Source organism: Scaptodrosophila lebanonensis, unplaced genomic scaffold (genome assembly GCF_003285725.1).
Source record: "Scaptodrosophila lebanonensis strain 11010-0011.00,11010-0021.00 unplaced genomic scaffold, SlebRS2 tig00000042-arrow-arrow-pilon, whole genome shotgun sequence".
NCBI classification, from domain to species: domain Eukaryota; kingdom Metazoa; phylum Arthropoda; class Insecta; order Diptera; family Drosophilidae; genus Scaptodrosophila; species Scaptodrosophila lebanonensis.
Window position 1 is genome coordinate 96407 of NW_022060544.1, and position 14974 is coordinate 111380.

The 14974-nt window shown below is 38.8% G+C and overlaps 1 protein-coding gene across 1 annotated transcript; it reads left to right on the plus strand.

Annotated features, from left to right (window-relative positions):
- The first annotated feature begins 2104 nt into the window (after positions 1-2104).
- On the plus strand, positions 2105-14431 carry LOC115622109 (60 kDa heat shock protein homolog 2, mitochondrial). The gene is made up of 3 exons (XM_030515950.1): positions 2105-2237; positions 12149-12229; positions 12302-14431. The coding sequence occupies exon 3, from the start codon at positions 12330-12332 to the stop codon at positions 14070-14072; it is 1743 nt and encodes a 580-aa protein (XP_030371810.1). The 5' UTR covers positions 2105-2237; positions 12149-12229; positions 12302-12329; the 3' UTR covers positions 14073-14431.
- The last annotated feature ends 543 nt before the right edge of the window (positions 14432-14974 follow it).

The following is a 14974-nucleotide window of genomic DNA, read 5'->3' on the forward strand; positions in this document are numbered from 1 at the left end:
AAAAACCAAATTTCAAACCTTTAATGCATGTCATATCCGTCGATCATATATTCAGCTCCTAATCCAAGATTTCCTTTTCATGCAGATTCGATTTTTAAGCCTTTCACTAATTAATTATTGGCTTCAAAAATACAAATTTATTTCAAAGAACAATAGGTCCACAAGGAAAGCTACCACAGTTACGGACAAACTCGAAACACACTTGTCCGGCCAGCCATCAATCTATCAATAAATCAATCATGTGCTTTCATGCACTCGGCACGACAATTCCGTTTTATGAGAAAAAATAGAAAATAAATTTCAGATAAAATCAATCAAAAGCCACACAAAATGCGCTTCAGTGTGCACCTGTCGCCTTCCCACAGGTCCTTTTTTCTGTTTCAATTAAAGGCAACTGTGTGTGTTATGGTTATGTACATATGTATATATTATTGTTACACATATCGGATGGAGCAAAAACTTTGAAATTCTGACTACAAACTCTTTGTAATGAGTTTTAAAACGAAACCAATTTAATTGGCGCACATTTTTGCAACGTGGCTGCCAAGTATACTATTTTTTTTTTGTTTGCATATTTCTTTCGACGTTTTTTGTGTTGAAGGCAAAAACGCATTCTATATATATGTAGTATATATACATGGATGTATTTAAAAATTGCAACACAAGGAACATGTGCTGAACGTCAGTCCACAATCGAAACGTGCTGTCAATAAAAGATTTGCATGCAGAGCTGTTGCTGGAAAGGTGAGGAAATAAAGAAATTGTTGTCGTTGTTGTTGTAGCATTTTGTAAGCATTTACCGAACGTGATTTGAGTTACTTATCGACCATAAATCTTGCGAACATGCAAAACCCAGCATCGAACCCAAAGACAACAACGAGCAGGATGGCAAATGTAGAAAGCCAACATTTGTAGTTCCCTCTGCTGAGCTGTGAAAATCTGTGTGCTGCGCATATATAGGAGTATATACAAACAGACATTTGTACATATATACACACTACCGACAAGGTGCACTAAAATACACACTACATATACACTTATATACTGCTACGTAGCTGTGAGATGTGTCCCGAACGCGCTTGGGAATGTTACCTGCAGATTGAGTTGTGACCAGAAGCAGTTGCTTTGGACGTATCAGAGGCATTTAATAAAAAGTTGCAATGAGTATAGTGTTAAATAAGTTTGAATTGAGAAGTAAAAAAGAAATCAATCACAGTAAGTGTATCACAGAATAAATATGAATATAATTTAACCCAGAAAGCTATCATATAAAGGATGAAAGTTCGATTTAAAACAGTCGTATTACCAGCTAAATTTGTTTTTGAAATGTTCTGATTATTAAGTTCAAGCTAGATACACTTTCTATCGGAAACATCGCATGCTCTGATGATGTATACCAAAACTTATTCTAATATAGATATTCTTTATTATATTCGTCTGCAGGATCCTCAAAAAGCCACTGCAGCGTGTATCGGCAGTTGAAGATCTTGGCGTACTTTTTAATTCAAAATTGTACTCCAATCTTCACATCTCTGAGGATGCACTTGTATTTTTCACATGTTGGTTTAACGAATTTTATGATCCTTATACTACTGAATTTCTATACTCCTCTCCAGTACGCCCTGAGCTTGAATACTGCTTGTGCCGTTGGTGCTTGCAGAACAAATTCCTACTTTTTGCAACACGTGGAATAAGCTGAAATTCTTCGTCTTAGCAGGCTTTTGGTTCTACATTATCTCATATTCTTGGTGTAATTGTTCTCCACATTACGAATTATGGCTTGAGGTATCCATTTAAGTATTTTCACTTTAAACATTTGTCCAGAATGGCCAAATCATAGTACAAAGATTAGCGATTTCATAATTTTCGATTAAAGTGTGTCCGAAATTCTTATACCAACTATTGCTAGATTTAATTAGGTGTGCTTCTTTCCAGCAAGGTGTATTGATAAATAATAATATCTACCGCTTTAAATCTTCAAAAGAGTTCGCTCGATACATTTGCTGGGAACTGAACTTAATGTAGCCTTTAAATGTCATTAATTTCATGTTTATTTATTTTAAATAACTACTTCAAATTTCACTCAGGAAGCTCTGATTTCAAATTCATAAAACATATGTACATCATTGAAGAAATCCATTCAAGATATTAAAGAAAAACAGAAAAAAAAGAAAATCCATTGATTTTGACAACAACAAGTAAAAAAGCAAGCAAGCAAGATCCCGCAGCTGGATAAGGTAAATAGTTTTATGTGTCTGACAAAATAAATTTGTTTTTGACGGAATTTTAATGAGCTTCGAATTTATCGCACGTTTGGCCAATTGCTCGCTTCTTGTTAATCATAAGCATACTGTCCATCATTTGGTCAGTTTAAATGCACCCGGTCCCGGGCAATTACCCTGACACATTGATTGAAGTCTCGACACTTGCAATTGCTGCACATTTTACATTCACTGCACATTGCACTTCCGGACCCGTCCACTTTCCAGCTGTGCAGCTGCACAGCCCCATGCGAGGCTTTCCATCAAAGTTAATTGCCCCAGGAACTGGCCTTAAAACTGTTGTGCCAAATTCAGCTTCGGCCATTGAAATTAACTGCCATCGGATCAACACCCACAGCTTTATTTTAATTCTCCCTACTCAGAAGGTTGTAGGTTATATCGATATTGTGCCGGGCTATGTTCTGCCCCACGAAAATTGTGTACTACTGTTGTGTATTGTATGCCCGTCCTCTGGAACGTCTGTCTGTATGAACGCCTCGATTTTGAAAAGCATGAAAAAACTTGGTGTGCTTTTTCTTTTTATCGAAAGGCAAGATAATTTTAAGGTTTTCATTAGTTGTCGAATGCTCATTTCTGATATAAAAGTAGCAAGGATATTATTTTTCGCCAGCTCACTCCACACTTGCTTTTCAATTTTGTAAATTAGCTAATACCTGAGCGTATCTGCACGGTTGAGGATCTGGAAGTGGTCTGCATTCGTTAGCTGTTTCATGCTCTAAGGAGCTTGATTACCTTTACACTATTCAAGTAATTAACAATAATTATAGGATATCGAAAAGTCTAGAACATCCGACCGTAGTGCTATCACTTTTTTGATGCACATTTATAGCATTTTATTGCAGTCAAAAGTCAAATTGAATTTCATGGTCTTATTTTTTTAAGTGCTGTAGCGATTGTGGGACTTTTTATCAATTTTGATAGGCGAACTGTTTCTGAAATTGCATTCAATTAGCTGCATAAAGTTCAAGTTTCAGTTTCAATTTATGCAATTCCATATTTGCTGGCGTAAAACCAAAAAAGGAAGAATTTATTCATAATCGTTGGCGCAAGTGTTTGGCTGCTTGCCATAAATGGCAACGGATTATTGAATCGAATCGGCAAGTCAGGCCATCAACTGCTTAAATATGTAGCATGTGTGGAGGGACTGTTGAGTCTTTAGGGGGATTGCTGGCGTACTTGTTGCATCGAAATCCAAGGTGCTTTCAATAGAAAGCTTGTACAACAAGTACCAGATATATGGACGAGTATGTGTACATACTCCTATATGGGCATAATAATTATAATTCGTACGCTTTTTAGCGCCATGCGGCGCATGCCAGCCAAAGGCATTTCATGCTGCCAGGCGACACAAAGAAATTGCCACAAAAGCCAAAGACAACATGCAATTGTTTCAATTATATCAAGCAACTCGACTTCTGCCTACCAAACACACACACACACACACACTCTGCATATGCACATGCATATGTGTGTGCAATGGCTGCCTGTTTGCCTGCATCTGCCGCCATTGTTGTTGGCACACACGCACACATCATTGGCATGCACACACAGACAAGGCGGTTCGCACTTGCAATTATGCCAGTCAGCCTTCCCATGGACGTGGAAGAGAGCGGGTGTTGGGCTGGTGAGGTTTGGAAAGGGGTATGAGGTAAGAGCCAAGCCGAGTTAATGCTGGAATTGTCTGTTTGTCGTTTCTTTTGTTTCACTGCCGGCGTGGCGCACATTTCTTGTTTATTGTGCCAGAGTATAACTTGTACATTTGCGTATTATAATTTGCATAAATTTCTCCGACGCAGTGACTCTGAGTGCGAAGGCGAATGGGAATGCCAGTGTGGATGGGAATGTGGATATGGATGTGAATAAGAATGAGAATGTGGCATGACAGCTGCAAGGGGCGGAGGGTTAAGTGATGGTGGAGTACAAACAATTTAATAACAAGCTGCAGATACAAGTGACAAAATGAATTATGTTGTTATTCGAGTCGTGAACAAACACACATACTTGTATATACACAGGACTAGTCACAAGCTGTGACTGGTGTGTGTGAGTGAGCAGAGAGATTTTCAACCATATTCAAGGAATTAACCTTCGAGCATGTGTGAAGCTTAAATAACGCTAATAAGAGAGAGAGAGCGATAATTTTGTTTCTTTTAGTAACTAGTTAGTTGAGGGCGGAAAATAGTATTTCAACACAAATTAGCGCCAAAGATGTGGTTATAATACAACTAGGTACAATAAGGGATCTTGAATTGGAACAATTCATTGCACATGCCTTTTCCAGTTTTTAAATCAATATTTTAATTTATTTCCATAAATGTACGAGTATGTTTTCCCTTATTTTTGAATTCGATCTCCTAGCTATTTGTCTGTGGCCGGAAAATAGGTTCAGTAAAAAATCCGCCAGTCAATCTATATTTCATTTAGGAAATCACACAAATACACATATAAGAAAAAAATAAGCTCTGAATTCAGAAGTTAAAAATTACAATTCAATTAATATTTCAATATAATATTTATATATAATATTTACTTCAACATGCATTTTAAATGCTCTAATCTTTAAAGATTTTGCCTATTTGGAGTTTGTCAATTAAAGTTACAAATAGTAATTCAGCATAATTTTATGGGAATAATATTTATTTAGTATACGATAAATATAAATAAAAGTATTAAAATAAATATGTTTTATTGAATGAAGCGGAATTTGAAACTGATATTATCAGAACCAAAGCAACTTCGATTAATAATAATAGAAAAAAAAACATAAAAAATAACATTAAACACAAAAAAGCTCTTACCTATTGGTTTCTTGAATTAATCATAAAATATAGCTTCTCTTAACTAAAACTATTACATTAAACTATCAGCAAACGTCAGCCAAACGAAAGCAATAAGTTATTGGACAAAAAAATGTATTCTTATTATACATCTTATATTTTACAATGTACAAGTATATTGTATACACATATGTATCAGAAAACACAACAGAATAGTCAGTTGTCGTCTTTTCAGGCAACTTATTCCAGATTCAGGCCATGGTGCAGCACCAACCGGATAGCCGTAGGGCTTTGCGGTTGGCCGCAGCAGCCATTCGAAATCTGGATTCCGTATCTCCAGCTGGGCTTAACAAAAGTAGCCTAGATGGCCCTCTTGCAGCACAGAGAGAATATTGATTTACTGGACAGTATCTAATTTGGCCATCATATGCCTGCAGTGAGAGACAGCCTGGAAATGAATCCAAACTGTGAAGCAGACATTTCTGCAAGACGAATATTAATTAGTTTCTTGTTGGAGGGAATAATTGTTGACCATACGAGTATATGCTTTAATACTATTTTTATCAAAAAAAAAATACATGTTCACAAAAAAATTATTTGTTAGCTAAAATAAAAACATTAAAAACATAAAAGCTGTGAGTTAATTGCAATTGTGGATTTTAATCATTTGTTAAAGTCAATTCCAGCAAATAATCTAAATTTTCTTCTTAAATAATTACTTCAATTCAACAATATTTTCTTTAAATATTTTGTATAACTAACATCTGGTTTAATTAAGAAAATATATGTTTAGTTATTCTGCCAATAGCTTTAAACAGCAAAATAAATTATATTGATATTTTTATTCAGTTTCAATTTTACTTTCTATCTATTCGGAGAAATTTGAATAAGATCTCCTTTATGTTTGACCATTTAAGACATTTATCAAATATGAATTCTACTTTCTGCACGTCTTGCAAAATGTGATGCTTTTGAACTGACACAGAGCAAGGTTTTTACACTTTTTAAAACCGTTTTTCAGAAAGAGATCAGATAAATCATTTTCGAGTACAAGTTTCAGTTTCTATTTCAATAGGAATATTTGCACTTTACAATAAAATGCTTGGAAAAAGTTAATTGAATAATTCAATTTTATGGTTGCCAGTGCAGTATAAGAATAACAGAATACTTGCTTTTAAGAATTACTTATAAATATTGCTCATACGCAACGTGGACATTGTTTGATTTCTTTGCTTGCCAAGAAAGGTTAGCTGACCGTCCTTCAATGGCAAGTTGTTGTGATTTAATGTTACTTTTTTGCAGACCATACAAATATTGGTTTTGCTGCTCGCATTTGCCTGCCCGTCAACCTGGCTGGCTGCCCTGTCGGCCATATCTGTGGCTCTTTCCTTCTCTTCTGAAATGCTGCTGTCATTTGTATTAAATCTCTATTATACTATGGCTCTGGCCTGGACTGCCACACACAGAATTTATAAGAGACAACCTTGGACATTGATGCGTTTGATTGAACGTCAGTAGAAAAGATTAAATGCTATTGGTTTACATTGTTAGTGTAGCAGTTTCCTGGATGCATTCAGTATGAAAGAAAAAAAGCGGAAGGTGGTTAGGATGGGGATGGAAAGGCTCGACTCGGCTCGGCTCTGGCCGGGCCGCAACATGTCAACAAGTTTAAGGCAAACAACTTAAATTACAAAGCAAAACTCAATAAAAATGTGAAAAGTTTTGTCATGAAGACATTTTCTTTTACAGATTTTCTTAGTTCGGGCTCTGGCATGCATAAGTTATGGCATTATAGAAACTTCGGGCTCACAAAGCACAAGCAGGAAGTAAAAGTTTTACAAGAACGGCGAGATGCCCACTTCTTCTGTTAAGCTGAAGTTCTTTTGTTCGGCATTTGATAAGCAAAACAAATCGTTAACACCACATTGCTCCAATGGGGGGCGCATCGCTTATTTATAAGCTTGTAAGCAGATTTTATGAGCTCTGCCACTCGCATGGACAGCACAAACGGAAAAGTTAAGCTCTGCCCTTATCGATTTGCCATTTTTCCACTTTTCAATTTATTAAAATGACCGTCAAAAATCGTTTTGCCAAAGTTTGTGCTCAACGTAAAACACTTTTTGGACACTCGACAGCGACAACAACAGCAACAATAAAAACAACGACAATATCGACGCTGTTGGCGAGTGGGTTAGGAAAGTTTCAAAAAAGTTTGCAACGTGCGTTGACTTTGTGTGCGCCGAAGTGTGGGCTCATGATTGCCACGGATGCGTTGCATCTTAAACTTTTAACTTGTTTTTCCAATCTACTTAGGACTCGTGGGCAACACCCCATATGATTGGCACGGCTTTGCCAAACACCCCATTGACGTTCAAAAGCTCTAATATAAGTCCCGACTGGGTCGAGGTGAGAGTTACAATGTTGAGTTACCAACTTAAGGAATGCACTCGGAAAAATCGATTTGCCTTAAATTCAAATTAAAAATCATGAAAATGTAATATGATTCTAAAGATTTATTCTTATGTGCTAAGAACTCGCACCTCATGAAAACAACATTACTTTTATTAGAGCGAAAAGATATAGTATCCTAATACTAAAAATTGTTTTGAGGATAACTTTTCAATATTACACAAAAAATGGATGCAAATAATTTGTTATTCTAGTTGGTCACAAAATAGGAATAGAATTTATTATAAACGGAAATAATAGTTTACCAGAAAGTGAACGCAAAAAGTATATAAGATTCAATTTATTTATTATTATTTAACTTGTAGACATTTAAAAAAAAAATATATATATATATTTTTAAAAGTTATATTGTGGTCATATTTCCAAATAAAAATACTTTATTATGGTGTGTGATGCTCTCATTCCCCAAACAAACTAAAGCTAAGGAAATTCTAAAGTTTACATTCAAAGAAATATTGCCGTTACACTTCAATAAATATAATATGATTGTGTGAAACGATCAATTCAATAGCATTTACAAGAAGTAAATGAAAATATATGACGAATTGTTTCTATTCATGTGCGATTTCATGGCTTGTTTCGAGTGTAAGAGCAACTCAAAAATTCACTTCAACTTAGTTCTTAGTCCGTGTAATACGGGACGTATGCGTCATGTCTGACGAGCATAACATGCACGCCAACATAATGTTTGACGGCCTTTTTCCACTTGACAACTTCAAAGCACGAATTTCGCAGAACTATAAATACAACATGCCGCACACCCAGAGGCCTGGCCAGACCATAACCAGAGTCAGAACTCAACCCAAACAACATAACCTAAATACCGGAAATGCCCTTTATAATGCGCTTCCGGCTCATGGTAGACATGTCAGACATGGCAGAGGTTGGAGATGTTTGGGGTTGCACGCGTTTGGTGTTCTGTAGTGTTCACAATGTGTGAAGCATGCGGCAAATGTTAAAAACCGAAAACCACACTGAGCTTAACCAACAAGCCTTTGGCTAATCAAAATGTGCAGTGAGCTGTGTAAAGGAAAATGGTGTCTCGAAGGGTGGTAACAGGGTGTTAAGTGTGACAGGTTTTCGTGCACAAGTCCAAAGATCCTCAAATTATTGATGAGCCTAAATAATGAATCATAAAATGAATAAACAAAGCTGAAAACTGTTTGCAAATTGCATGAGGTATCGAATAAATTCTTGAACTTTCAATTGTTTTTAAAAATGAAATTAGAATGACCCCCAAATTAAATTTAAATAAAAATATTCCCTATAAGTACCCACATATTAACTAGTGTTTTACCTGATATTAACGAAAATAAATAAAATAAAATATTTTCAAAGTATCATAAAGATTTGTACCAAGTTTAAATAGTATTATAGTTCTTTTAATTAAATATAGTATTTCTTTCTGGCGTCATTTAACAATAATTTTGTTATTACTTCTCTTAATTAAACGTTTTTGCAACGTGCATACTATGGATAAATCGAACATCAGCAAACAAATTGCCGTAAACTAATTTTCCCCACTTTCTTCCTTCTAAGAGTCACTCAATTTTTTATATTTGTGTTTACATTTTGACTCCAAAAGGCCTTCATTTTGGCAGCCATTTCTTAGTTATATAATTGCTTTTGCAATATATTTTCAAGAATATTGAAAAACATGAGCCTCCATCTATTGAATATCCCTTAAAAGTGCCCTTCTTGTACCAATATTGACTTTGAAAATGAAAGTCTTAAAGTTTCCACAAGCTCTTTCCCGTTATGCTGCTTTCTCTGTATTTAATTAGATATTTTCGATGCTTGATTTTATTAGCAGCTTTAAAAATGCAGAAAAAGATGCTTCTCTCGAACCTTGCCACTCGATCAGCGGGTTGGGCCAACAATTGTTCAAGTTGATTCGTCTTATTCAATTAGAGCGACCCAAATTAGCAGGCATTAGCAGCGAGCGGCCAAAAGGAAGCCCACGCATCATTAGCAAAATGGTGGCGAAATTAAAGAAATTACCAGACGAGAAAGAACCCGGCTGGCCAGCTAGCAAATGAGGTGCATTTATTTGAATGTAATCCATTATGAAATCGCATAATGAAGAGATTAGCAACCAAACACACACACACACACACACACAGACAGACGCACATGAACAGACATGCGTATGTACAATTAATAAATGACCCGCTGGCCAAACGAAAAAACAAAAACCCAGCTAGGGAGAGGGGAGTGGTCCTCGACTGGACCTGCTGCTGCTGCCCCAACTGAGCAGAGGACGAGGAGGGACTTTGGCGCCCCCATTCGCGTGTCTAATAAAACAAATCTAATAAATTAAGCGAGCAGCAATCATTAGTTTTTGGAACGGCGCGCATATGACACACAAATATAAATCAGACCAGCCAGCTGGAGTGGAGCTAGCATTGGGCAGGGGAGGAGGTGGTGGAATAATTAACGAGGCCATGGCAGGTGCTCGCATTCTGACCTTGGCCCGCAGTGGACAGACAATGGCCAAAGCAGGCATAATGGAGTCCGAAACTGAAAGCGAAAATGAAACAGCTGGGTCGGTGGCTTTTTAAACACCCATCGAAGTACTTGCCTGCCTGCTTTGTCTAAACTCTTGTCCCAAAACTGATTCTTAAACAATATCTTCCCAGGGGCCAACGCGCCCTGCTTTGTTCAATTTCTAATGACTTTATTGAACATTTTCATGAACCATTTGCACTTCATTAAACTTTTCGACTTAAAGTGCGCCACAACTGGCCAACAGCAAGCTAGAAAGAGAGAGTATGCGAATGGGGAAGTGGGGCCAGAATATTGTTCTTGCCGCGCACGATTTTCATCGATAATTGACCACAAAAAGTTACGCACAAAAGCGGCTAAGTAAAAAGGGTTTAATGGCATGGCAAAAAGTTTAATTATAAAATGCAAGGCGCTTTCGTTAAATGGCCAGTGAAAGGAATTGTGAACATTTTAAGGGAAATTGAGAGGATTTTTCAACTAACAATAGCACTGAATTTTCACTCACTGCCCATTTTAGAAGAGAACAAAAAACCATTTACTAGTTGACTTCATAAAAGCTATTAAGTTGATTAACCATTATGGGAGTTAATTGAATTGGGGTGAAGAAAGTTGAAAAGAAAACTATAATGAATAGCTCAGTGTAGGTTTCAATAAGTGGATTAAGAAGAGGGTGCCTGATTTGATTACAACAATAAAATAGTTTTAAAATAAATACAATAATCTGAGGCTATTAATTAAAAATAACGAATTAACTCTTATTCTCATATATATGCTTATCTAAGCATGTAGTATATATAGAACTCGAAAGGTTTCTTAAAAATGATATAAAATTAAATGAATTTGATGGTTTATTAAGGCTTCCTCACTGAATTAATTAGACGGAATTTTCGAATTCTCTGTTTCCTTGCAATCAAGAGTTTAGCTCCCTCCACACCTAGGAAAGATATGCTAATTAAAGTTCGTTTCCATCTCCAATCCTTTCGCCACTTTCAATTGCTACCTTTCAGAGCTTGTTCCGCCAACCTGCGCGATAATTTCTTAACCGAAAAGTGAAAACCATTTAGAAAGTCGTAAAAATGCGCGACGACAAAATGCGACAAGCAGCCAAATATAGTGCAGGGCGTGGGAGGGCGTGAAAGGATGTGAGAGGAGAAGAAGGATGTCGGAGGGAGGACGTCTGGAACTCCTTATCATCGTCATGGCCACCAACATTGTCGTCTTTGGCGCTGTCAGCTGCGCTTACATCTGAGCCCGGGAAAAATTGAAAACTGTTAAGGCAGCGACGCGGCCATGTCGGCTACAACGATGTCAAGCAGTGGAGGATGCCGAGGATGGGCGGCGATTGCGACAAATGGCGTTGCTTGTTCATGAAAATTTAAATTGCAAAATGTGTTCAGCTTCATTCTGCTTGGGCATTAACAAGCAAGCAACGTCCAGAAAGCTTCGTCCCGCACCGCAGACTCAAACCCTTTGCTAATATTTGTCTTTTAATTACCTGCAAAGTGTCAGAGCAGCTGTTGAGTGAAATTTGTTGTCCACCGCCTTGTAAGCGTCCTGAGTTAAGTGGGTTAACTAAATGTAATGGCATTGAATTGCTCACTTAACCTTTACATGGCTACTGGGCTGAAAAGGCCGGCCATTAACAGTCATTTCCTGCCCTACAAATAATTATCGATCTTATTGAATAGAGAATATCAGAACTGTTTTCTATGTGCATTTTCTATCATTTTCCTACTCAACGCATTCAAAATATGGTATTCCAGAAGGATAAAAATTAGCTTAAAATATTCGTAGGTTTGATTTAGACACGGTGAGTGAGATATGGCAGAATTATGGCATATCGTTTCCAACAGATTAAATGATATTATTTTTGACAACTATCCCAGCATTTGCTTCCCGTAATCAGCTTTTTCTGAACATTTGTTCAAATTCAACGTTTTCGATTACACATAATTGTTGCTGCATAGGAATCTGCAGTAGGCTTTTAATTGGAACTCATCCAATACCCTACCAGTGTCAGCTCTTTGGCTTTGAGCAGGCTGTGTGTTAACTTTCGTTTTCGTTCTTATCGATACTGTAACAAGGCATTCAACATTTCATTTTTTGCTTTCACAGCGTCAACTTCGCTTCAGAGAAAAAGTTTCAACGAACCGAGAAAATACTTTTAAAGGCGAATTTTCCAGGGAACAATCAAAGGTACGTTGAGCTTAATAAGCAGCTTAATAAGTGCAGTTCCTCCACCATCATCACCTCCACCTCTCATTACAGCACAACGCTTCAATCGCAATAGTTTCAAATGCTTCGTTTTACGGGTAAAGTGCTTCATCGTGGCACGCGCATCAGCCACCAACTGGTGGGTCTGGGGTCGCGCTACTATGCCAAGGATGTGAAGTTTGGTCCCGAGGTGCGGGCGATGATGCTGCAGGGCGTCGATGTGCTGGCGGATGCTGTGGCCGTGACTATGGGGCCCAAAGGACGCAATGTGATCATTGAACAGCCCTGGGGGTCGCCAAAGATCACGAAAGACGGTGTAACTGTGGCCAAATCCATTGCGCTGAAGGATAAATTTCAAAATATTGGCGCGAAACTGGTGCAGGACGTGGCCAACAATACGAACGAGGAGGCTGGCGATGGCACCACAACAGCTACGGTTCTGGCACGTGCCATTGCCAAGGAGGGCTTCGAGAAAATCTCACGGGGTGCCAATCCGGTGGAGATACGACGTGGCGTCATGCTGGCCATTGAGACGGTTAAGGAGAATCTGAAGAATATGTCGCGGCCGGTGAATACGCCCGAGGAGATCGCGCAGGTGGCCACCATATCGGCCAACGGCGACAAGTCGGTGGGCAATCTGATCAGCGAAGCCATGAAAAAGGTGGGTCGTGACGGCGTTATTACCGTGAAGGATGGCAAGACCCTCATCGATGAGCTGGAAGTGATCGAGGGCATGAAGTTCGATCGGGGCTACATTTCGCCGTACTTCATCAACTCTTCCAAGGGCGCCAAGGTGGAGTTTCAGGACGCACTCCTGCTTTTCTGCGAGAAGAAAATCAAGTCGGCGCCGAGCATTGTCCCTGCCCTGGAGCTGGCCAATGCCCAACGCAAGCCGCTGGTGGTCATAGCCGAAGACATTGAGGGAGAGGCGCTCAGCACCATGGTAGTGAACCGTCTCAAGGTTGGACTGCAGGTGTGCGCTGTGAAGGCGCCTGGCTTTGGCGACAACCGCAAGGACACGCTCAACGATATGGCCGTAGCCACTGGTGGTATTGTTTTTGGTGATGAAGCTAATCTGGTGCGTCTTGAGGATGTCAAAATGAGCGACTTTGGACGCGTTGGTGAGGTTGTTGTGACCAAAGACGATACCATGTTGCTGAAGGGTGCTGGACAGCGAGAGCGCATCGATAAGCGCATTGAGGACCTGCGCGAGTGCATTAAGGAGACGAAGTCGAACTATGAAAAGGAGAAAATGCAGGAGCGTTTGGCCCGACTCTCCTCGGGCGTGGCTCTTTTACGTGTGGGCGGCTCCAGCGATGTAGAGGTGAACGAGAAAAAGGATCGCGTTCACGATGCTCTCAACGCGACCCGCGCTGCCGTCGAGGAAGGCATTGTACCGGGCGGGGGAACAGCCTTGCTTCGTTGCATTAGCAAGCTGAACGATGTGAAGGGTTTGAACGAGGACCAAACCATGGGCATCGAGATAATTCGTCGTGCTCTGCGCATGCCTTGCCTCACCATAGCCAAGAATGCGGGTGTGGATGGCGCCATGGTTGTGGCCAAGGTTGAAATACTAGATGGAGACTACGGCTACGACGCTTTGAAGGGCGAATATGGCAACATGATCGAGCGCGGCATCATTGATCCCACAAAGGTGGTGCGCACCGCCATTACAGATGCCGCTGGTGTGGCTTCCCTACTTACCACTGCCGAGGCTGTTGTCACCGAGCTGCCACTCGAGGAGGCCAATGCCATAGGCGGTGGAGGCATGGGTGGCATGGGCGGTATGGGCGGCATGGGAGGCATGGGTGGCCTCGGCATGTAAACCATCATACCCAACACTAACAAACCAACACCAAGATCTGCTCTTACAACACTCTTCTACACTAAAAGCGTCCGACCTTCTGCACATTTTTACAAATTTTCAGTCGTACTCTTTACTTTTTACAAAATGCGCTGCCCTACACTGCTTACTAATGAATTGTTGTATCACACTTAACAACACTAAACTAATCTAGCCTTTTAGAAAAGCAACTTGACTCAACATTTTTGCCGCCTTCTGTACACGTCGCTAAAAAATTCAGACAAGTAACTGTAATTTTAATCTATTTAACTATAATCGCCAATAATTGTCAGTAACGGTTTCAATTCAAAATAAATGTGTGAATTGAAATTAAAAAAGTATGTGACAAACTTTATTATTTATATTAGGATTTAATGGAATGTTCCGAAAAAAGGGAGATCTCCAAAAGCCTTTCGTATGAGTGTAAAATAAATATTTGTCAAGCAATGAGATTATATTTGCGATATAAAAAACTTCATCTAGCTGCAGCTGTTGATAAAAATATGCGATTACTTAAGAGAGTAATACATATGTATAAAATAACAGGAAAATTACATGCAATCAATAAATATGCTTCTGTTTTCCATTAAAAGTTCCGTTTATTCTTAATCAGTCGAAGTAGAACTAGGCCGTTTTTTTAATCTTCTATATATTTTTATTGTAACATTCTTCGATTTTTTCTTATATTCTGTACCAGAACGGTACAATAAGACAGATGGAGCCGTGGCTTGAGCTTTTTCGCTTGTTTAAGGTCACAATAGTAGCTGCTGGGTATCTGCTTATTTACAGAAACTGTCAAGCTTCGTTTTGGCAGATCATTCCATTAGGAGAAGTAACAATGAGCCAACAGTCGACATATGGCTATGTGTGAACGGATATAAATA